At 44.4% G+C, this 24,604-nt stretch overlaps 1 protein-coding gene across 1 annotated transcript in view; it reads left to right on the top strand.

Moving 5' to 3' along the window:
- Positions 1-24,604, top strand: part of LOC134910921 (CD109 antigen-like) — a 195,467-nt gene that overhangs the window by 142,873 nt on the left and 27,990 nt on the right. The window contains exons 26-27 of the mRNA XM_063919309.1: positions 6,954-7,125; positions 9,049-9,239. Coding sequence (XP_063775379.1) covers positions 6,954-7,125; positions 9,049-9,239 — 363 coding nt within the window. The remainder of the gene's footprint in view (positions 1-6,953; positions 7,126-9,048; positions 9,240-24,604) is intronic.

Consider the following 24,604-nt stretch of genomic DNA (forward strand, 5'->3'; position numbering starts at 1 on the left):
TCAGTGCCCCTGTGAAATTATTTATTTATTTATTTACAGTTTCTTATATAGCACAGCACATTATGCATCTCCTGATATACTCTGTGCTGCTGGGGATCCTGCTACTTCCACTACATAACTCTCAGTGTGTGGGTTCATGCTACCTCCATTCCCCTCCTGACATCATGTCACTGCCCCTGTCACATGCAGCACTGTCCTGCCTGACATATCATGAACCTCCTAATATAATCTGTGCTGCTGGGGACCCTGCTCCTCTCTCTCTCTCTTTCTTTATATATATATATATATATATATATATATATATATATATATATATAGAGAGAGAGAGAGAGAGAGAGAGAGAGAGAGAATCCAATAGAGCACGGCACTCAGAGACAGCAATAGTGAAAAGTTGAAATTTATGTTCCAATGTCAACAATTGTTTCGGAGAAACACACTCCGTCGTCAGGACAACATAGTATCAGCCAAGTAACAGACAGACAGACATTTACCCCCCTAAATACCTGTAACACCACGTTTGCCACAGCCCACCGCGTTTACGCCCGCACTTCTGTCCCCGGGCTGACTTCCGCCATGTACTTGTCCGTCGCCAAGGAGACCACAGCATGCGTTCCACCCGGTGGTAGCTTGCGTTTCAGGATCGCAAGGAGGCCGGAAGCCGCTTCTCAGGGACACAAGGGGCTAAAATGAAAACAGCAGGAATTTAAGCATTACTGTGAAAAATACAATAAAACATAAAAGAATAGCACAGATACATAGCACCCACCATGACCAGGATTACCCCAAAGCTGATAATCATATACAGTACAATACTTATATAAACAGAGATAAACACTACCTTAAACTAACGAATTCCAATTGATTTTTTCATTTAAACCACCCGGGAAGCTAGTTCCGAGTCTAGTGATCCACCTAGCTTCTTTGACAAGTAAATATTTTGCTCTGTCACCTCCCCTCAAGCTGAGTGGGACGTGATCAATCATAAAATATCGAAGAGAATCCAAAGTATGCCCTGACTGTTTAAAGTGTTTCGCAACTGGTTGGTCTATGCTCTTTCCTTCCAAAATCAGTTTAATGGCGGATCGATGTGCCGCCATACGTTCAGAGAATTTGCGAATTGTCTGGCCTACATAATGTAAGCCACACGGGCAAACAATGATGTACACCACATGTGATGTAGAACATGTCAGCACAAACCTAATATCATACTGTTTATTACAGTGGGGGTGTTTAAATGTTTTACAATGTAGCATGTACCTGCAAGTGGTGCAACCACTGTATCGGTAGCAGCCAGGTGCTTTAAAGCACACATTAGGATTATTAATTTTACCCATACCAGTAATATCTGTTCTAACAACTCTATCCCTGATGTTCCTTCCACGACGGAAGGACATCAGAGGAGTGGATTTATGGAAAACTTTAAGTTCAGGATCAGAAGAAACAATTGGCCATAAGGCCTTAGTTGCACTCATGATAATGGGACTAGAAGTAGTGAAATCACTAGAAAAGGGAATCCTATTGGTAAGATGTTTGGTAGTAGGATCTAATACAGATTGGCGGGACATTTTTAGAACTTCTTCTTTCTGACTTTTAAGAGTAATGGAGTCATATCCACGAGAAACAAACTTGTCAATCAGTGAATCAAGCTCAGCAGAAATAGTGGACGGATTTGAAGCAATCCGCGCTACTCGCATCATCTGAGAACGCGGTAGCCCCCTCTGGAGCGTCTCTGGGTGATGGCTAGAAGCCAACAGGAGAGTATTACGTTCTGTGAGCTTGTGGAAAACCTCTGTACACAATTGGCCCTAAAGCAACTTAATTTTTACATCTAAAAAATGTACTTCCTCATTGCTAAAGACATATGTAAACTTAATATAGGACTCAGAGCCATTGATCCTCTCTATGTGATTCACAAAAGAATCCTGACCTCCTCCCCATAGCAGAAAGATATCGTCTATATAGCGACAATACATCAAAATATTGTCGCAAATATCCGAATTCTCAAAAAAAAATCACGTTCTTGATCGAACATGAAAATGTTCGCATATGACGGGGCAACAGGGGACCCCATCGCACACCCTCTACGCTGCAAAAAAAAGGAACCATCAAACAGAAAATAATTACGTTGAAGTGTTAACTCAAGTAAGGACAAAAATAAATGCAACGAGAGTTCAGCCATCAGGAACTTCTTCATGGCCTGAATGCCTTCAGCATGTGGGATCGCTGTATATAAGCTACATATGTCTAAACAGCATAATAAAGTTCCAGCAGGGATGTTAGGGAGGCCTTGGATCTTTTTAAGAAAAGATGTAGTATCCTTCAAAAAGGTATCCTGATGGATGAGTAAGGGCTGAAGAATAGAGTCCAACAGCTGGGCCTCCGACCGGTATAATGAATCTGGGGCCGAAATGATCGGGCGTCCGGGAGGGGTTTCAGAATTCTTGTGTAGCTTGGGAAGCATGTATAGAATGGGTACTTTAGGATACTTAATGGTTAAGGCTTTATAGATTTTGTCAGGAAGTTTGCCAGACTCTTTAGCTGATTTAAGAATTCCCTAAAGTTCTTTCTGAAACCTGCACGTGGGATCAGTGACAACCTCTGGTAAACTTCCATATCAGCCAATTGAGAGTAGATCTCATCTCTATAATACTGTACATCCAACACAACAATTGCCCCGCCTTTATCGGCGGGCCTGATCACAATATCATTATAAGATGCGAGGGCATTGAGAGCCTGAGTTTCCACTTTTCCTCTATTAAGTTTACATATGTCTTTAGCAATGAGGAAGTACATTTTTTAGATGTAAAAATTAAGTTGCTTGAGGGCCAATTGTGTACAGAGATTTTCCACAAGCCCACAGAACGTAATACTCTCCTGTTGGCTTCTAGCCATCACCCAGAGACGCTCAAGATGGGGCTACCGCGTTCTCAGATGATGCGAGTAGCGCGGATTGCTTCAAATCCGTCCACTATTTCTGCTGAGCTTGATTCACTGATTGACAAGTTTGTTTCTCGTGGATATGACTCCATTACTCTTAAAAGTCAGAAAGAAGAAGTACTAAAAATGTCCTGCCAATCGGTATTAGATCCTACTACCAAACATCTTACCAATAGGATTCCCTTTTCTAGTGATTTCACTACTTCTAGTCCTATTATCAGGAGAGCAGCTAAGGCCTTATGGCCAATTGTTTCTTCTGATCCTGAACTTAAAGTTTTCCATAAATCCACTCCTCTGATGTCCTTCCGTCGTGGAAGGAACATCAGGGATAGAGTTGTTAGAACAGATATTACTGGTATGGGTAAAATTAATAATCCTAATGTGTGCTTTAAAGCACCTGGCTGCTACCGATACAGTGGTTGCACCACTTGCAGGTACATGCTACATTGTAAAACATTTAAACACCCCCACTGTAATAAACAGTATGATATTAGGTTTGTGCTGACATGTTCTACATCACATGTGGTGTACATCATTGTTTGCCCGTGTGGCTTACATTATGTAGGCCAGACAATTCGCAAATTCTCTGAACGTATGGCGGCACATCGATCCACCATTAAACTGATTTTGGAAGGAAAGAGCATAGACCAACCAGTTGCGAAACACTTTAAGCAGTCAGGGCATACTTTGGTATCTGATCGATATTTTATGATTGATCACGTCCCACTCAGTTTGAGGGGAGGTGACAGAGCAAAATATTTACTTGTCAAAGAAGCTAGGTGGATCACTAGACTCGGAACTAGCTTCCCGGGTGGTTTAAATGAAAAAATCAATTGGAATTCGTTAGTTTAAGGTAGTGTTTATCTCTGTTTATATAAGTATTGTACTGTATATGATTATCAGCTTTGGGGTAATCCTGGTCATGGTGGGTGCTATGTATCTGTGCTATTCTTTTATGTTTTATTGTATTTTTCACAGTAATGCTTAAATTCCTGCTGTTTTCATTTTAGCCCCTTGTGTCCCTGAGAAGCGGCTTCCGCGGTGGGCTGTGGCAAACGTGGTGTTACAGGTATTTAGGGGGGTAAATGTCTGTCTGTCTGTTACTTGGCTGATACTATGTTGTCCTGACGACGGAGTGTGTTTCTCCGAAACAATTGTTGACATTGGAACATAAATTTCAACTTTTCACTATTGCTGTCTCTGAGTGCCGTGCTCTATTGGATTCTCTATTACTTTGATTCTGGCACCTGAGCACGTTGTACAGATTATAGGAGTGCCGGCTGCTGCTGTATTCATATATATATATATATATATATATATATATAAAACTCTCAGTGTGTGGCTTCCTGCTACCTTCATTCCCCTCCTCACTTCATGTCACTGCCACTGTCACATGAAGGCCTATCGTCACTGACATATCATGCATGTCCTGATATAGTCTGTGCTTCTGGCCCACTCCTAGCAGTGCTAGGGGTGTGTTAACCCCACAGTGTTTGTTCCCAGAGTGTAAGTCATATGTGTACCAAATTTGGTGTAGATTGCACCAGGCATTTCAGAGTTATGCTGTCTGCTGAAATACTCTGTGTTGCTGCCTCACCCCTATGGGTGCTAGGGGTGTCTTACCTGCACAGTGTTTGTTCTCCAACTGTAAGTCATATGTGTAGCAAGTTTGGTGTAAATTGATCCAGGCATTACAGAGTTATGCTGTCTACTGAAATATTTTTAAAAGGGAAAGAAAATGAGGATCTACTGTACTAGTATTATTCGGTAAAGCATAGAATAGAAGACCCCAATTGTATTCTGTATTCTGAATTCAAATCTGATTTGGGGGTGCTGCCACAAAATATATTGCTGCAAATATATTAACTGGTTAAGGAAAAGAGGTAAGGATTGGTCTTATAGTGGCGCACTTACACAAATTTCCATAGGGGAACAATACCTTGAGACAGAAACATATGTTAAACCAGTGGAACAGGAGAGATACCTGGACTATAGAAGTGTGCATGTGCGGGTCTGGAAGGACACCATTAGAGTAAAACGCAATTTCTCAACAGAACAAGCATATGAAAAACAATCAGAGAGGCTCTAAAATTTGTTCTTAGAGCTACATTACCCTGAGGAAGTAATTAAGGCAGCAGCAAACTGTGTGAATAATATAGATAGAGATAGGTTATTGGGAGACTCTAAAAAGAAAAATGTAATATCTAAAAAAGATAGATCTGTCTGTTTTGTTACACAGTTCAACTGCTGCTCGAAAGAAATTTAAAAAATGATAAGGCCAAATGCTGTACTCTTTTATTGCAACAAGACGGTGTACTTAGGACCTCCCTAAGTCTCAAGGGCACAGTCATTTTTAGAAGAGGGGAGAATCTAAAAAATTGACTTGTTAATAGCCATTTTGAAGAGAAGAAGAGTAGGGACAATACTGGAAAATGCAAAGAGTTGGGTTGGTTACCCATGGCACCATCAGGATTTCGCAAATGTAGCAATATAGGGTGTAGGACATGTATGAATAATAAAAAAAAAACTTTTACTTTCAAATCGAAAGTAAATAAAGAAGAATTTGGGATCAAAGATTTTCTCAACAGCAAAACTCCGTATGTCGTATATGTGATTAATTGTGGATGCGGCCTGCAATATGTGGGCCACACCACAAGGAATCTACATGTGAGACATATGGAACATAAAAGGAATATCTTGGGAGTGATTAAATACCACCCACTTTCAAAACATGTCCTACTTTGCCAAGGTGGTACCCTGGATAAAATCATTGTGCATGTAATCGAGCAGATCAAGAATACTGGAGAGGGTGCGATAGATTCGGTAGGCTATGCAGGAGGGAAGCGTACTGGATCTATTGCCTCTCCACTTTGGTCCCCAAAGGACTTAATGACACTGTGGAGTTGAACAATGTCTAATGTCTGTATGTAGGGTAAAGAAATGGCATTTGGCTAAAACTTATTTCTGTAGGTTGGGAATCTGTTATATCTTGGGGGGGTTAAAATATGGATCGTTATAAGATATGTCATGTTTTGAATTTGGAGACTTCATAATTGAGATTTGGTCTACTCCTTATCTTGACACCTCTAGCTGTAAATTTTCTATCTATATAAGTGGATTTCTTTCCCTTTGTGATCTCTCTACTCTGTGAATGACTATGATATATTTCTGTTATAGAGATGTGGGTAGATAATTTATTTTACGGAGAAATGAAAATGCCTATCTATTAGGATCTAAGAATGATCATTATAAAAAGCTTGCTGGGCAGAAGTAATATTACACTGCAAAGAAAGCTTCTTAATAGCATTGCACTTTTTCGCCAACAAGAAAGGCTTCAAATTTATTTAAGGTATATAAAGGGAAACTCAGTGACAATTTGTATCTGTGTATGACATATACAGTATGTTTTTATTTTTTGTGAAAAATTTTATATATATTTGTTGATAAGACACTATGGAATATGAGGCTAATATGAGCTTAAGATAAGGATATTTATAAAATACAGCCTTTGGAGTGTTTTTGTATTATGAAATCTTAGGTGTCAGGTCTGTAGTTTTGTCTGTCCCCGAAGGGGGCACTAGTGGGTCAGTGTAGGTGTGGAAGAGGAAACGAGGAGGCTGAATAAAAGTCCTGCGCATGTGCGCCTGGAACTTATTTGCACACAGGGATTATACAGTAACTGAACAAACTGATAATCTGATTGAAAACAAGTGATGATGGACTTGAAAATCAGCAACGGCAGAAATGATATATGTGAACACATACTGTAGGTCCCATGTTAGTGTCATATCGGTTTATATTGTTTTCATTTGTTTAATCAATATATCATTAGATATATCATTAGATTGCATATTTAATTTTTTATTTATTTCTTAAAACAGTGTAAATGTATTATTACTGTGTCTGAAAGAGTAGATCACACTAAACAGTGTGTCTATATTATGCATTCTAAATACATTAATGTATAAAAATTACACTAATTTAACTAGTAAACAATATTTCCATATTCTCTTTAGAACCGTTATCACTCCAGAGTTCAAAAAGCCGTGCAGTATCTTGAGGGGAAGTTTGCTGAAGGAATTTCCAGCAATTACACTTTTTCAGTTGTTGTGTATGCTCTGTCACTGGCCAATAGCACCAAAGCAGAGGCTGCTCTAACCCAGCTTAATTCAAGGGCAAGTACTACAGGTAAATACAATAATAATGTTATAAGTTGAACTCAAGCAAAGCTGCTTCTCTTTTAAAGCCAATGTCAGTATTTTTCCCTTCCAAATTGTGTGTCTTCTGTGAGTATGTACAGTAAATGTGTTTAAAGAGACATACTTTTGAAGACAGTGGTATAATATATATGTACAGTACATTATCTTAAAATAAATACACATACAAAATAACATCCATTTTGTGCATTTGTGTGCTTAGCATGTTCATTTTTAAGAGGTTTTATTTTCATTTGTGATATTTATGTTACAAAGGGCCAGATGTACTAAGCCTTGAAAAGTGATACATTTCACGGTGATAAAGTACCAACCAACCAGCTCCTGTCATTTTTCAATCCCAGCGTGTAACATGGCAGTTAGAAGCTGATTGGCTGGTACTTTATCACCATCCATTATCCTGTGTAGAGATAATGGTAAGAGTTAACCAAGGGGGTGATTCACTATGAATCGCATAAGCGATCTTCTATGCACCAATTATCTGGTTTAGAAGCTTTAGTAAATTTACCCCTTAGTATCGCACCTCCATTCTTTTAATTATATTTCTTTTTGCCCAAGAAAACTTTTCAGTTTTACCTTATTTATGGCTTAAATTAATTATAGAAACTTTGGGAGTGTGTTTGTTAATGTATTTATTAACATCTACTTATATAGCGCCAGAATATTTCGTTGTACTTCACAATCGGGAACAAAGTAGTATTAGAAATGTAATAAAACAAGATTTGGTAATAACTGACAATAAAAGAGGTAAGAGGGCCATGCTCTCGAGTTACAATCTATGCCCTTAGGTTAGGTAAAGGAGGAGCTGACTTCAGGATGTTCAGTATGAGGCTAATCCCTAAAGAAATTTAAAGTTATTCCCCTGGAAATGTACAGCTATGTGCTAAATAACACTAGGAATATTGCCAGGGGTGGAACTGCTAGAGGCATTGGAAGCTGCCGACTCCGGCTGGCTGCCCTAAAGGGGGCACCTCTCCTCCATTGTCCCAGTGCCCGAAGTCCCTGCTCTGAGTCCTGGATTTACTAGCCTGAGTAAGGAGCGTCTATCACCTTTAGTTGCACTCCAGCTCATGTTAACAACTGCCTCCATGTAGCTGGAAGTGATCTGGGGCCAGGGGCATAACAAGGTGGCATAGTGTGAGTCAGGGCATGTGCCCTGGGTGCTGCCATTTAGGAGGGACGTAGTGGTGGAGGCTTGCGGCAGGGTCATGCTGGTCTGCAACTCCGTTTGCTGGCTCCTGCATATGGGTGGCGGAGACCAATGCCAGATCTGAATAGGATCCAGGGTGATATCTTTAGCAATCACCTAGAATTGTCTTCCCTAACGCATCACCCGACAGCGTCGCAGATATTTAGATATGTTGGGTGATGATACTGTCTTTCAAAGGCGTCAGGAAGAGAGAGAGAAGAAATGCACTTAGGTAAAGGGTGGGGGTGGTGGTGGGGAGATATTATGGTAATTACTATCTCCAGGGGGTATCTGAAGCAGTTTAAAATAGACATAGACTAGCAGGGTTAGGTGGCTCTCTATATAAATATGGACTGGTTCACAGCCAGATTAATTTTCATTGTATCAGATTTACTGTTGACAGGAATCCCTGTGTCATATACAGTGATAAATGAGATACATTATTATTGACCAGAGGTGCTCCTCTAGAATTGTAACCGTAAGCTCATTTTGGAAAGGGAAAGCAATCTGTCATTGTGAGGGCACTATTTTAAACAGTTAAATTCATTAAAACTTGACTTTTCTTGCTATTGCTTAAAAAAAACCACTTCAACGAAGTTGAATGGATAAATGAATGTAGAGAAACCAGACTATGCATGCAGAAGGTCTCTCTTTTTTTTTTTTTTAAACAATTTGCATGTGTAAAACAATTTGTTTTCTGTAATTTAGGAGGGTCAAAGTACTGGTCTTCACCATCTGAAACAGAAATCTATTACTGGCAGCCAAGGACAACAGATATTGAGACGGCAGCCTATGCCCTGCTTTCCTTCTGCCAGCAGAACAGAATTGCAGAGGGCATCCCTGTCATGAAATGGCTTAGTCAGCAGAGGAATCATCTTGGAGGCTATTCATCTACTCAGGTTAAACAGTTAATTGGACTTTTTCGTAGCTGTAAAAATGATTAAATGAAAAATAACTCAAGTGATATTTTTCTCATAACACTTTGGTGGCTACTCAGTTCTCAGTGATGTGCCATCATGATATGAGCTGTGCACATCAGCAACAATTAAATTTCCCACATTACCGCGCATTTTTCAGCGCACTTCTGTTGAGTAGTGCCAGCATTTTACAGTTACTTTGAGACTACTGGTTCTCATTGAATTGCCCAATTTCAGTTCTCCCTCTTTTCCTTTGAAATTTACAACTGTAGTTTAATTTATATATATATTTTTTTTTTACTTTTAAGGAATTAGCAATTCCAAGAAATTGGAATGTCTAGTCCTGTGCATAGACTTTTCATAAGCTCTTGCAACCTAGCCCATCTTCAGTTCTACAATTTGTAGAGCTCCAATGGCAGAGTTAATCCTATTGTCTTTGTACAAATATTGATGAAGATCATACTATTGTAAATTGTCTATGTCCTGAAGCCCTAAATTAAAAATAGCTGCACATATTATAAAGTAGGAGTAGGCTGCTTCCTTTAATCTGTGCAAACAGTATATACAAGTTACTGATTGTATGGACAGATGCACCATCCAAGCATTAATCCACAATGGGTGTTCCTTAATGACTTTGGGATGGCTTTTGTGCTTCTGTAAAGTCATGAATGGTACAGTTGGTTTAGGGGGTTTATTCATCAATATCAGTTTACTGACTTTAAAACATATAGCTTCTTTACATATCACAGCACATCCATCTGAAAAATGCTGATTGATAAATAAACCCCTAGGTGCCATGTAAATGAAAAACAAAAAATGGTGAACTGCAGTATCTCTTAAATGATTAATCTAGTGTGCACTTGTGACAGGAGTTAACATCCCACTGCAGAAGGTCTCCAAGAAAGGGCTGTGCTGCCTCAATTGTCATTAAGACAAAAAAAAAGTGTCATGTCTACATAGTGACAACTCTTCTTTCCTTATTTTCTGCTGCACAGCTCCTAATTTGAGACACTTGGGGGTATATTTACTAAGGTCCCGATTTTAACTGATTTGGTGTTTTTTCTTCAAAGTGGCATCTCAGGAATTTACTAAGCACAAATCTCGGCAGTGATGAGGGCATTCGTATTTTTATTACGGCTGTGTAGTAAAAATACGAATGAATACACCATTGGTCAAACGCGGTTGTTTAGGTATAGAACTCGGTCATTTACTAAGCATTCGTATTTGAAATCTCTTCCGTGAAAATGCATGTGCGGCCGAAAAAAAATACTAATCGTACAAAAAGCCTAAAAAAAAGTAGACCTGCTTTTGAGAAGCGTGTTTACATGTGTTGTCAATTCTACATTAGTCACACCTGACTTTTTGGGCCTTTAAAAGGGGCCCAAACACATTTTTCTCCTCTCTCACTGTGAAATGGCTGCTACCGTGTGTAGTACTGCTTTCTTGTTTGCTGGGGGATACCTGACAGTGCTCCATGAGGCTTCAATAAACCAAGTCCAGGAAAATGAACATGGTCAGCAGGTTGTACAGGTTCCGCGTAGGCTGGGCATGGCTGTTTTTTTTAGTGGTCGTTTAAACTTTAACAAATTGTCTGATGACCAGGTTATACAGATGGTCCCACTAAATGTAAATAACCTTTCTCTGACGTCCTAAGTGGATGCTGGGGACTCCGTCAGGACCATGGGGAACAGCGGCTCCGCAGGAGACAGGGCACAAAAGTAAAAGCTTTAGGATCAGGTGGTGTGCACTGGCTCCTCCCCCTATGACCCTCCTCCAAGCCTCAGTTAGGTTTTTGTGCCCGGCCGAGAAGGGTGCAATCTAGGTGGCTCTCCTAAAGAGCTGCTTAGAGTAAAAGTTTTATTAGGTTTTTTATTTTCAGTGAGTCCTGCTGGCAACAGGCTCACTGCAACGAGGGACTTAGGGGAGAAGAAGTGAACTCACCTGCGTGCAGGATGGATTGACTTCTTAGGCTACTGGACACTAGCTCCAGAGGGACGATCACAGGTACAGCCTGGATGGGTCACCGGAGCCGCGCCGCCGACCCCCTTGCAGATGCTGAAGAGAGAAGAGGTCCAGAAATCGGCGGCTGAAGACTTCTCAGTCTTCATGAGGTAGCGCACAGCACTGCAGCTGTGCGCCATTGCTCTCAGCACACTTCACACCAACGGTCACTGAGGGTGCAGGGCGCTGGGGGGGGCGCCCTGGGCAGCAATGAAAGTACCTATACTGGCTAAAAATACATCACATATAGCCTCTGGGGCTATATGGATGTATTTAACCCCTGCCAGGTTGTCAGAAAAACGGGAGAAGAAGCCCGCCGAAAAGGGGGCGGGGCCTATTCTCCTCAGCACACAGCGCCATTTTCCCTCACAGAACTGCTGGAGGGAAGGCTCCCAGGCTCTCCCCTGCACTGCACTACAGAAACAGGGTTAAAACAGAGAGGGGGGGGGCACTTATTTGGCGATATGATTATATATTAAGATGCTATAAGGGAAAACACTTATATAAAGGTTGTCCCTGTATAATTATAGCGTTTTGGTGTGTGCTGGCAAACTCTCCCTCTGTCTCCCCAAAGGGCTAGTGGGGTCCTGTCCTCTATCAGAGCATTCCCTGTGTGTGTGCTGTGTGTCGGTACGTGTGTGTCGACATGTATGAGGACGATGTTGGTGAGGAGGCGGAGCAATTGCCTGTAATGGTGATGTCACTCTCTAGGGCAGGCCTGGCCAACCAGTGGCTCTCCAGATGTTGTGAAACTACACATCACAGCATGCCTTGCCACAGTTTTAGCATTTCCTAATAGCAAAACTGTGACAAAGCATGATGGGACTTGTAGTTTTACAACAGCTGGAGAGCCACAGGTTGGCCAGGCCTGCTCTAGGGAGTCGACACCGGAATGGATGGCTTATTTAGGGAATAACGTGATAATGTCAACACGCTGCAAGGTCGGTTGACGACATGAGACGGCCGGCAAACAAATTAGTACCTGTCCAGGCGTCTCAAACACCGTCAGGGGCTTTAAAACGCCCATTTACCTCAGTCGGTCGACACAGACACAGACACGGACACTGACTCCAGTGTCGACGGTGAAGAAACAAACGTATTTTCCTTTAGGGCCACACGTTACATGTTAAGCGCAATGAAGGAGGTGTTACATATTTCTGATACTACAAGTACCACAAAAAAGGGTATTATGTGAGGTGTGAAAAAACTACCTGTAGTTTTTCCTGAATCAGATAAATTAAATGAAGGCGCTCACACGCTTATCACAAGTGGCGTTACCGTCTCCAGATACGGCCGCCCTCAAGGAGCCAGCTGATAGGAGGCTGGAAAATATCCTAAAAAGTATATACACACATACTGGTGTTATACTGCGACCAGCGTTCGCCTCAGCCTGGATGTGCAGCGCTGGGGTGGCTTGGTCGGATTCCCTGACTGAAAATATTGATACCCTTGACAGGGACAGTATTTTATTGACTATAGAGCATTTAAAGGATGCATTTCTATATATGCGAGATGCACAGAGGGATATTTGCACTCTGGCATCAAGAGTAAGTGCGATGTCCATATCTGCCAGAAGATGTTTATGGACACGACAGTGGTCAGGTGATGCAGATTCCAAACGGCACATGGAAGTATTGCCGTATAAAGGGGAGGAGTTATTTGGGGTCGGTCCATCGGACCTGGTGGCCACGGCAACAGCTGGAAAATCCACCTTTTTTACCCCAAGTCACATCTCAGCAGAAAAAGACACCGTCTTTTCAGCCTCAGTCCTTTCGTCCCCATAAGGGCAAGCGGGCAAAAGGCCAGTCATATCTGCCCAGTGTGAGAGGTGCGGGGGCCTGCGGTGCGTGCGTGTGGTGCCTGCTGCCGTGCAGGTGTAGACTCGGTACTCACCAGGCGCCGCTCTCTCTCACCTTCAGGTACCGGAACCCTCAACGGACCTGGAAATCTTCACTCGGATCCGGACACGGCGATTCCCTCTCGGAGCTGACCGACGACCTAGCTGAGGAGAGAAGGGTTTACATTAAAGGGGGTATCGACCCTTCTTCCGCTGGAACAGGGGATACCCCAGGGGTGGCCGCGACCTTCACCGGCTGGGTGAATGGTCATCACCGGCACAAAGCCTCAGCTACCCAGATTTCACACACTCGCGCTTTCGCACGTAGTGTGATGAAAAGGATTCTCACATCCGTGAGCAATCCCGACTCCGGCGCTCGGGGACAAACAAGGGACAAACGCACACGAATGCTACTCACCGTCACAAGTCTTGCACTCCGATCTTCTCCACTTACAGGTCCCTGTAAGGAGGCAAAGAGAAACAGCCGTGCAGGGCCTAACTCTACCCTAGTGTCACACCCTATACTATCTACAACGGCAGAGCCCTCAAACTAGCTCTGTGGGTGTGGTGCAACATAACTAGCACAAACCTCATAACAGCAATTTGCCCTGCACGGTAACCACACACATCGGAATACAACTTAACACGGTGTTGTCCCTTTATCTACCCGACTCAGAACACCCCGTAGTGGGGGCCGCACAGCTCACCCACCTAATTACCTCAGGGTGGCCTGGGCCTAGCGCCCAGGGCCACCTGTACTCACCTCGGGGAAAACACTGCTTCGCTGGGCCTAGCGCCCCCTAACTGCACACAGGCCGGACGCCTGACTTCGCCCACGGGCCTAGCGCCCGCCTAACTTGCTGCCCGTTGGGTGACCTGGGCCTTGTGCCCAGGGTCACCTTAATATTCCCTAATGGCCAAAATACACTAGGGCCTAATGCCCTCTAATGCCCCACAGGCCTAGTGCCTGGCTTGTGCCCCGGGCCTAGTGCCCGCCTAACTGGTGCCCGTTGGGTGACCTGGGCCTAATGCCCAGGGTCACCTTATCTGTACCCACTTGGCCACGGGCCAGGAGGGCCCGACTATATGCCCCCACGGGCCAGGAGGCCCGACTCAATGCCCACGGGCCGGGAGGGCCCGACTCAATGCCCACAGGCCGGGAGGGCCTGACTGTGCCCACGGGCCTATTGCCCGAACACCCGGTGGTCTAGGGAGGGGCGGGTACTGGGGCGCCTGATAAGGGCCTACCTGACCCGCTGGGAGAGGCACCAGGGGGGAGCTTCGGCAGCCCTTTGCTTCCCACCCCTGGTGACCCCTCCGGCGCTGTTCTTTAATCTTCGGCCGCTGGCCCGTCCTGGCCAGCGGCGCCGCCGTCGTCGCGCCGCGTCCAGCCGCCGCTGGACATCTTCCTTTCCGAGCCCGTCTTCTTTCTTCGCGCTCTTCTGCGCGCCCGCTCTCTTCCGCTCCCGCCCGTCGTCTCTTCTGCCGCTCTTCGGCGCGGCCTTTTCTTCACGGTCCCGCCCGGCGTCTGACGTCCGACGCCGGGGCCTATGATGCGGCGAGCGCCGATTGGCTCGCCGCGTCCCTCTACGATTGGCTGCCGCTCCGGGAGCCGCGATTGGCTCCCGGAGGGCGCCAAGATTCAAACGCTGCAGACGGCGCTTCTGATTGGCGGCCCGAGCGGCGCCAAGTTTAAAGCGCCGCCGCGCCGCTCTCCGCCGACAGCCTGGTGCAGGGAAACATCCGATCCCTGCACCAGGCACCCGCCGCCGCACACTCCGCGCTGGGGACAGACAAGCTGCCCCAGCGCTGCCCCCAGCTAGGGACAGCCACATGGATGTGCCCACAGGGCACATCCTTACACAGGGATAGAGGAAAGGGAAGAAGACTGCAGCAGGCAGCCCATTCCCAGGAACAGAAGCCCTCCACCGCTTCTACCAAGTCCTCAGCATGACGCTGGGGCCGTACAAGCGGACTCAGGTGCGGTGGGGGGTCGTCTCAAGAGTTTCAGCACGCAGTGGGCTCACTCGCAAGTGGACCCCTGGAGCTTACAAGTAGTATCCCAGGGGTACAGATTGGAAATTCGAGACGTCTCCCCCTCGCAGGTTCCTGAAGTCTGCTTTACCAACGTCTCCCTCCGACAGGGAGGCAGTATTGGAAACAATTCACAAGCTGTATTCCCAGCAGGTGATAATCAAAGTACCCCTCCTACAACAAGGAAAGGGGTATTATTCCACACTATATTGTGGTACTTAAGCCAGACGGCTCGGTGAGACCTATTCTAAATCTGAAATATTTGAACACTTACATACAAAGGTTCAAATCAAGATGGAGTCACTCAGAGCAGTGATAGCGAACCAGGAAGAAGGGGACTATATGGTGTCCCTGGACATCAGGGATGCTTACCTCCATGTCCCAATTTGCCCTTCTCACCAAGGGTACCTCAGGTTCGTGGTACAAAACTGTCACTATCAGTTTCAGACGCTGCCGTTTGGATTGTTCACGGCACCCCGGGTCTTTACCAAGGTAATGACCAAAATGATGATTCTTCTTCAAAGAAAATGGACGATCTCCTGATAAGGGCAAGGTCCAGAGAACAGTTGGAGGTCGGAGTAGCACTATCTCAAGTAGTTCTACGACAGCACGGGTGGATTCTAAATATTCCAAAATCGCAGCTGTTTCCGACGACACGTCTGCTGTTCCTAGGGATGATTCTGGACACAGTCCAGAAAAGGGTGTTTCTCCCGGAGAAGAAAGCCAGGGAGTTATCCGAGCTAGTCAGGAACCTCCTAAAACCAGGAAAAGTGTCAGTGCATCATTGCACAAGGGTCCTGGGAAAAATGGTGGCTTCTTACGAAGCGATTCCATTCGGCAGATTTCACGCAAGAACTTTTCAGTGGGATCTGCTGGAAAAATGGTCCGGATCGCATCTTCAGATGCATCAGCGGATAACTCTGTCTCCAAGGACAAGGGTGTTTCTTCTGCGGTGGCTGCAGAGTGCTCATCTATTAAAGGGCCGCAGATTCGGCATTCAGGACTGGGTCCTGGTGACCACGGATGCCAGCCTAAGAGGCTGGGGAGCAGTCACACAGGAAAAAAAAAAAAAAAATTTCCAGGGAGTGTGATATAGTCTGGAGACTTCTCTCCACATAAATATACTGGAGCTAAGGGCAATTTACAATGCTCTAAGCTTAGCAAGACCTCTGCTTCAAGGTCAGCCGGTATTGATCCAGTGGGACAACATCACGGCAGTCGCCCACGTAAACAGACAGGGCGGCACAAGAAGCAGGAGGGCAATGGCAGAAACTGCAAGGATTCTTCGCTGGGCGGAAAATCATGTGATAACACTGTCAGCAGTGTTCATTCCGGGAGTGAACAACTGGGAAGCAGACTTCCTCAGCAGGCACGACCTCCACCCGGGAGAGTGGGGACTTCATCGGGAAGTCTTCCACATGATTGTGAACCGTTGGGAAAGACCAAAGGTGGACATGATGGCGTCCCGCCTGAACAAAAAACTGGACAGGTATTGCGCCAGGTCAAGAGACCCTCAGGCAATAGCTGTGGACGTTCTGGTAACACCGTGGGTGTACCAGTCGGTGTATGTGTTCCCTCCTCTGCTTCTCATACCCAAGGTACTGAGAATTATAAGACGTAGAGGAGTAAGAACTATACTCGTGGCTCCGGATTGGCCAAGAAGGACTTGGTACCCGGAACTTCAAGAAATGCTCACAGAGGACTCATGGCCTCTGCCGCTAAGAAGGGACTTGCTTCAGCAAGTACCATGTCTGTTCCAAGACTTACTGCGGCTGCGTTTGACGGCATGGCGGTGGAACGCCGGATCCTAAGGGAAAAAGGCATTCCGGAAGAGGTCATTCCTACCCTGGTCAAAGCCAGGAAGGAGGTGACCGCACAACATTATCACCACATGTGGCGAAAATATGTTGCGTGGTGTGAGGCCAGGAAGGCCCCACGAAGAAATTTCAACTCGGTCGATTCCTGCATTTCCTGCAAACAGGAGTGTCTATGGGCCTCAAATTGGGGTCCATTAGGGTTCAAATTTCGGCCCTGTCAATTTTCTTCCAGAAAAGATTGGCTTCAGTTCCTGAAGTCCAGAAGTTTGTCAAGGGAGTACTGCATATACAACCCCCTTTTGTGCCTCCAGTGGCACTGTGGGATCTCAACGTAGTCTGGGATTCCTCAAATCACATTGGTTTAAACCGCTCAAATCTGTGGATTTGAAATATCTCACATGGAAAGTGACCATGCTGTTGGCCCTGGCCTCGGCCAGGCGAGTGTCAGAATTGGCGGCTTTGTCTCACAAAGCCCATATCTGATTGTCCATTCGGACAGGGCAGAGCTGCGGACTCGTCCCCAGTTTCTCCCTAAGGTGGTGTCAGCGTTTCACCTGCACCAGCTTATTGTGGTACCTGCGGCTACTAGGGACTTGGAGGACTCCAAGTTGCTGGATGTTGTCAGGGCCCTGAAAATATAGGTTCCAGGACGGCTGGAGTCAGGAAAACTGACTTGCTGTTATCCTGTACGCACCCAAAAAACTGGGTGCTCTTGCTTCTAAGCAGACGATTGCTAGTTGGATGTGTAGTACAATTCAGCTTGCACATTCTGTGGCAGGCCTGCCACAGCCAAAATATGTAAATGCCCATTCCACAAGGAAGGTGGGCTCATCTTGGGCGGCTGCCCGAGGGGTCTCGGCTTTACAACTTTGCCGAGCTGCTACTTGGTCAGGGGCACACCCTGGCTGAGGAGGACCTGGAGTTCTCTCATTCGGTGCTGCAGAGTCATCCGCACTCTCCCGCCCGTTTGGGAGCTTTGGTATAATCCCCATGGTCCTGACGGAGTCCCCAGCATCCACTTAGGACGTCAGAGAAAATAAGAATTTACTTACCGATAATTCTATTTCTCGTAGTCCGTAGTGGATGCTGGGCGCCCATCCCAAGTGCGGATTGTCTGCAATACTTGTACATAGTTATTGTTACAAAAATCGGGTTATTATTGTTGTGAGCCATCTTTTCAGAGGCTCCGCTGTTATCATGCTGTTAACTGGGTTCAGATCACAGGTTGTACAGTGTGATTGGTGTGGCTGGTATGAGTCTTACCCGGGATTCAAAATCCTTCCTTATTGTGTACGCTCGTCCGGGCACAGTATCCTAACTGAGGCTTGGAGGAGGGTCATAGGGGGAGGAGCCAGTGCACACCACCTGATCCTAAAGCTTTTACTTTTGTGCCCTGTCTCCTGCGGAGCCGCTGTTCCCCATGGTCCTGACGGAGTCCCCAGCATCCACTACGGACTACGAGAAATAGAATTATCGGTAAGTAAATTCTTATTTTTCCATCTGTATGACCTTGTCAAACTGAACCTAGACCCTGAGCCAGCACGCTCTTGCTCTGGCTCAGGCCTGCACAAACTCCTGGCTGTGTTTCACTTTATGGCTACTGGCAGCTTCCAGTCTGTGACTAGCGATGTCATTAGTATCTCACAGCACACCTTTTATAAATATTTAATTCAGGTGAGTTAAAATATACATACACGTCTATGTGTAAGTGGTGTTTCTGTAATGTAATATAACACAGTATTGGATTGATTACAGGTCATGACACTCACCTTAAATTTAGGATTGTCCACTCAGGTTTTGGATGTCTTGGAAGGCCACATAGATGCCTCTCTCTGCTTCCCTACCCAGAAGTCGCAGTGGCATGCAGTCAGGGTAGCTTTCTGTGAGCTTGCGGCCATGCCCAATGTGCTGGGTGCCATAGATTACACACACGTTGAGCTGAGGCCACCTAGGGGCAGGCAATATATTTATACCAATACACATCTGGGCCTAGACACTAATGTACAGGTGGTTTCGGTAGCTAATTAAACAAGAGACATATTCCGTGTGAGCAATTTATTACCTACAACAAAGGCATTTTTGCCACAACAAATAAACAGAATATAATTTTTGAAAAAGTGTTAGCTGCAGACAAGATTTTTTTTTTTTGTGTGTGTGCTGGGTGCCGATGATTGGCCTGGATCGTTGCTCCTGGTTCGACTGGAGCGTCTAACTGGGGATTGAACTGGGGTCTGGTTTGGTGTAGTTGTCCCCGAGCTAGAGCTGATTTGGTGTGCTGCCAAAACATTAAGGCTTTGGCTGAGTATATTGAGGCTGGCAGTGAGTTGCGTATTAGCTGCAGTGTGGCTTGCTATGATTCGGGACATATTGTCATTGATAATTTGGTTGTGCTGGATGATCTGAATTAGTAATTGTTTTTGGCGCTGTTGTTCATCCATGATTCTTAGGAGATTTGCTTGCATTTGGCAGTTGTCTGCCCTCATCTGTTCCATTGAATTTGCTATTCTTCCCACTTGAACGATAAGTCTGCCAGAGTTTCGAGCCAGTCTAGGCAGATGATGGGGCAGACTTGCCAGGTATTGGCTGTGGGTGTTAAGGCACGAATAGTTTTGTGCCTGTTGTTTGGCCCAACCGCTCCAAAACTCAAGGCCCACTGGTGTCTGGCCTGGTGTTGTGCTCAATTGGGGGCTGTCGGATGTTTGTGGTGGTTGGGGTATGTCCTGCAGCGTGGTTGGCTGGGTATCATCTATGGGTTGCAGGTGAAGAGTGTATGTATCCTGCTGTACACTTTCCTGCTGGGCATCCTCGGGCAGGATGGCTGGTTCTGTATGGGGTTGAAGACAGCCAGTATTTAGTAACTTGTTAGCATTGGTCTTACTCTAGCTTTACGTCAACATGCATTACTTCTTAATATTCATGTTTGAATTGATAAATAGATTGTGGCCTAAACTTAACTATGTTGTTCACCTTTTTCTCTAAATCTGTGGCTTCGAACCTTCACTACTCAGCTCTAAAAAGTTTGTGCGAATTGTTGGACTCTGAGCCATAATTAATGTGCGACCACGAAGAACTCCAACAAATACAAATTACTACATTTACATATTGGGTATGAAGCTTCCTTTGGAACAACACAAACAATACAATAAATGTGTTTACCAATACACTCATACATTGTTCAAGGCAGTCAGTGGTCTGCCCAAAACGTTAGATAAATATTAGTGAGAAAATGTAATCATTAACAATGGGTGAAAAAATCTTAAGGTGGCCTAAGTTTAGACCTGGTGATGTTGGCCATGCAAAAAAATTGGATGAGACTTAACATTTATGTAGGTGTTTTTCCTCAATATTAAAAAAAAATACATATTTGTTGCTATGGCCAACATGACATCTGACAATTAACCATCTAAAAAAACCTTACCACCATGTGCTTGCTGTTGTTGATTATTACAAGGATGACTGTTCACTTTTTTTTTTTTTTTTTGGCTGTGCACAAACAGTGGGGCAGATGTATAAACCTGGAGAAGGTATAAGGAAGTGATAAACCAGTGATATGTTCAAGGTGATAAAGGCACCAGCCAATCAGCTCCAATATGTAAATTAATATGTTGCCAAAATAGAAAACATCAAAACCAAATATGCATGCTAAATCACCTCAACAACACACATTTCAACCCAGAACAACACACAATAAACATAAGTCCCCTGAAATTTAAAATTAAGGAAAAAAAAAAAAACACTTCTTTAAAATACACCAACAAACATTTACTTTTGAAATAAGACACCAGAAAAAGGCCAAGGCAACCAGAAAATTGTACAATACAAACTATTAAAACATACAGAATTGAGATTAACACTACATCAGGCCTGGGCAACCTGTGGCTCTCCAGATGTAGTGAAACTACACATCCCAGCATGCCCTGCCACAGTTTTAGCATTCTCTAATAGCAAAACTGTGTAAAGTCATGATGGGACTTGTAGTTTCACAACAGGTGGAGAGCCACAGGTTGGACAGGCCTGCAAAACATCACCAACACATTAGAAGAATGAACCAACTTACAATCACAATTAGCTAGAAGACATTTCAGACACCTAAGGACAAAGCATAGATGTTTAAATAAAAAAAAATAAAAAAAATAACTCACCATCCTGCCTTGGCCGATCAGAATCCCGGACATGAGTCGCACCAACCACTTCTGGCGGAATGAGAGTACGCACAGGCTCCTCCCAATCCCGATAAGACGCTCGGAAGGGGTGTCCACCCCCGGTTTGGCGGGCGGACTTAGCCTCCTTCGACATCTTGGCCTTGACACGGCGCTTGATGATGTAAAATCGCTTACGACACGTGTCCTCGGTCCGCCTCACCACACCCTCACTATTAACAGCCGCAACGACCTTCCCCCACAGAACAGTCTTCCTGCGTGACGACACCTTTGCAGCATCATGACCAAACAACTGCCGATGATGCCTCATCAGCTCCCGCACCAAAGCCATATTCTCAGCGTAGCTGAATTTAACATTGCGGCCCGTCTTTGTAGTGGTGCGTGGCTGCGGAGCCACAGCACCATCACTATTACTGAAGGCCGCAGCAGCAACCTCCCCCTCCTCCTCACTCACCTCCTCCACCTCACTCACCTCCTCCCTCTCACTCACCTCCTCCACCTCACTCACCTCCTCCACCTCACTCACCTCCTCCCTCTCACTCACCTCCTCCACCACACTCACCTCTGACTTGGACATAATCAGGACAAACAACAAATAACACTGAGAAAAAAATCAGTAAACACACTCCTCCACTACCACTACACACCTCACACCAAACACACACACACAGTCACTCACAAACAATGACAATAGACGTGAAAAAAAAACAATGACAAAAAACTAGACAGACTTTTCAATAACTACACAACAAGTATGACAAGACTACTTACACACACAGTACAGCACTCAACAATCGACAAAAACCTCCTCAAAACCTCCACAAACTCCAGAAAACTCACCAACTCCGAACACACCTTCCTCTCACCTCTCCACTAGCTAAACCCACGAGGTGCGGAGAGTTGGGTGCGTTTTTATAGTAATGAGCACAGTCACTCCTCCATCACGAATCAAACCAATCACGGACGAGTGACAAAAACGAAACTTAGAAAAAAAACGCGCCCGGAAACGGAAAAACACTGCCGTAACCGAAATGTGACGCAGTCGTAAGAAAACCTCATAACACGGCCGCAAAACCACTAAATCGGCCGCATTCTACCTTACAAAACCACGAATGACATCGACATCGGAAAACACGAAAAATACAAATACGACAGCTTAGTAAATGAGGCGTAACAAATTCAAAAAGTTGCAAATTTACACATTCGATGTCATTCGTGATGAATCTCACTCCAAATCGGTACAAATACGAATTTTAGTAAATATACCCCTTGGAGTACCATCATTTTCTTGTGTGGAAATGTGTGCTTCTGGCTACAATTTATAGTCAGGCAGTTTAAACCCCTTCTTGTGATACAGTATATGTGGCATTGTTAGTAGTTAGCCTTACCATACTACTCCTTTAATCCGGGACACTCATGAATTATGCAGGTTCTGTGGCTGTCTTCATTCAAGACTGCATTTCACCTGGTTTTAATCAGCCATAGAACCTGTGAAATTCATGAGTGTGCCGGTTTAAAGGGATAGTATGGTAAACCTATTAATAGTTATTCTCGTAGTCTTTTTGTACTCTGTCTGCCTGCTTTTGACCCTGTGACATATCTTTAGTTTTGTACCGACTGTTATTAGCAGTCTAATAGTGAGACTCCTTTGGTGTACATGACTGAAGTCTACTTAAAGCTGAGTGTGTCTAGTTTCTGCACTGTCTTGATTTGATACCTTTCATACCTGCCAACTCTGCTGTCATCTTGCCTCCAAATGTGACTACTACTGCATTGTGCTACATTTCACCTTCTAGTCCTTCAGAAACTTTCTGAAGGAATGGTCCAGGCAATACATGATACAGTACATCCAGGAATCCTCAATCAAACCATGCAAAGTACTCCAGTGCTGCTTGTTCCCAGCAGATAAACACATGGTTGGTGTCAGAGAGTCACCTTGACTGTCATAGTCACTATGTTTGGAGAAGGTTCTTTTATTTTGATGTTATCTATCTACTAAACACATCAAGAGAAGACATTTGCATTCAAATATACTCCTGGATGCATTGGGTGTGTTTTTTTTTTTTTAAATTAACATTTTTAAACAGGGTTACAGCTTTTTAACTATGGGCTATTCTTGACAGTTCTCTTCTTGACATTGCCTACATGCAGCCATCCTCTGTCTTCCAAGTAAAGGAGGTTCACCAGAGCACAACTTCATAATGCTACTATTGGCCTAGAGTGTAGGTGCAATGAACCCTGTACCCTACTCAATTACCCCAACACACTACACACTGACACTAGAATGATTAATATTGGAATTATACTTTTATATGATCCAGTTCACTTTTTTTTTTACAGTGTATGCACATTCTCTTATTGGTGCAGTTTTAGGATTTTTGGACCTGGGTCTTCCTATAATAAACATTAAGAAACTGTACATTCCTTGGAATATCCCTCCGTTTTTAGAAATTAGATAGTTCATGGCTCTGGGGTCTATTCATGAAGTAGTGAAAAGAGTGGAGAAGTGAGCCTGTGGAGAAGTTGCTCATGACAACCAATCAGTGCTGAAGTAACATTTATCAAGTGCATTCTAGAAAATTGGATGCCATGGGCAACTTCCTCGCTGGCTCATTTCTCCACTCATTTCACTGCTTCATAAATAGGCCCATCTGTCTCTTTGTCCTAAATAACTTGTAATTAATTATTTAGATATCAATTAAGTTGGCAGTGCAAATATTGTTATACTCCTCAGTCCTGTACTTATCCAATTCCATTCAACACTGGCATGAAGGCAATTTCCAGGGTGGATGATATGCAAGTTTCACTACTTACTATTTGTGACTGTAATTATAGCTGCAAGCACTGTGATTTAAATTGCATTCTCCTCCTCAGCAATGTAGTCAGACTGATTCATTTTAGTAGCTCATTAAATACCAGTCTGTTTAAGGTATAGCAGCAAGTTTTATTTTCTGCTATCTACCTCTCTCACATATCTGTAACCTGGCTGTAATGATAGTGTACCTGTTTCAACTGCATGCAGAATCCCTTGCCAGCACCATCAGTCTTTGAACAGCTCTATATCTTAAATCCTCAGCTTTAAATATATTTGGTCTGTGTCTCTGCTATTAGTCTTGTGCTGCTCAGCTCCCCTCATATCCAGAGCTGGCCCTAGCCAATTTGATGCCCTAGGCAAAATTGTGTCTAGTGCCCCCTAGCACCGCCGCTAGTTCTGCATCTGTCCCAGCAACACTCAGGCAGTGGGGCCCACCGGGGGGGTTACCCTGTGACCCAGTTCAACCCTGCATAATGCCACACAGTAATTCCCATAATACACATAATTCCACAAAGTAATGCACCTTACACATATGCCTCACATTAGTAATGCCCATAATACACATAATGCCAAACAGTAATGCACCTTAAACATATGACCCACATTAGTAATGCCCATAATACACATAATGCCACACAGTAATGCACCTGACACATATGCCCCACATTAGTAATGCCCATAAT

Source organism: Pseudophryne corroboree, chromosome 4 (genome assembly GCF_028390025.1).
Source record: "Pseudophryne corroboree isolate aPseCor3 chromosome 4, aPseCor3.hap2, whole genome shotgun sequence".
Lineage (NCBI taxonomy): Eukaryota > Metazoa > Chordata > Amphibia > Anura > Myobatrachidae > Pseudophryne > Pseudophryne corroboree.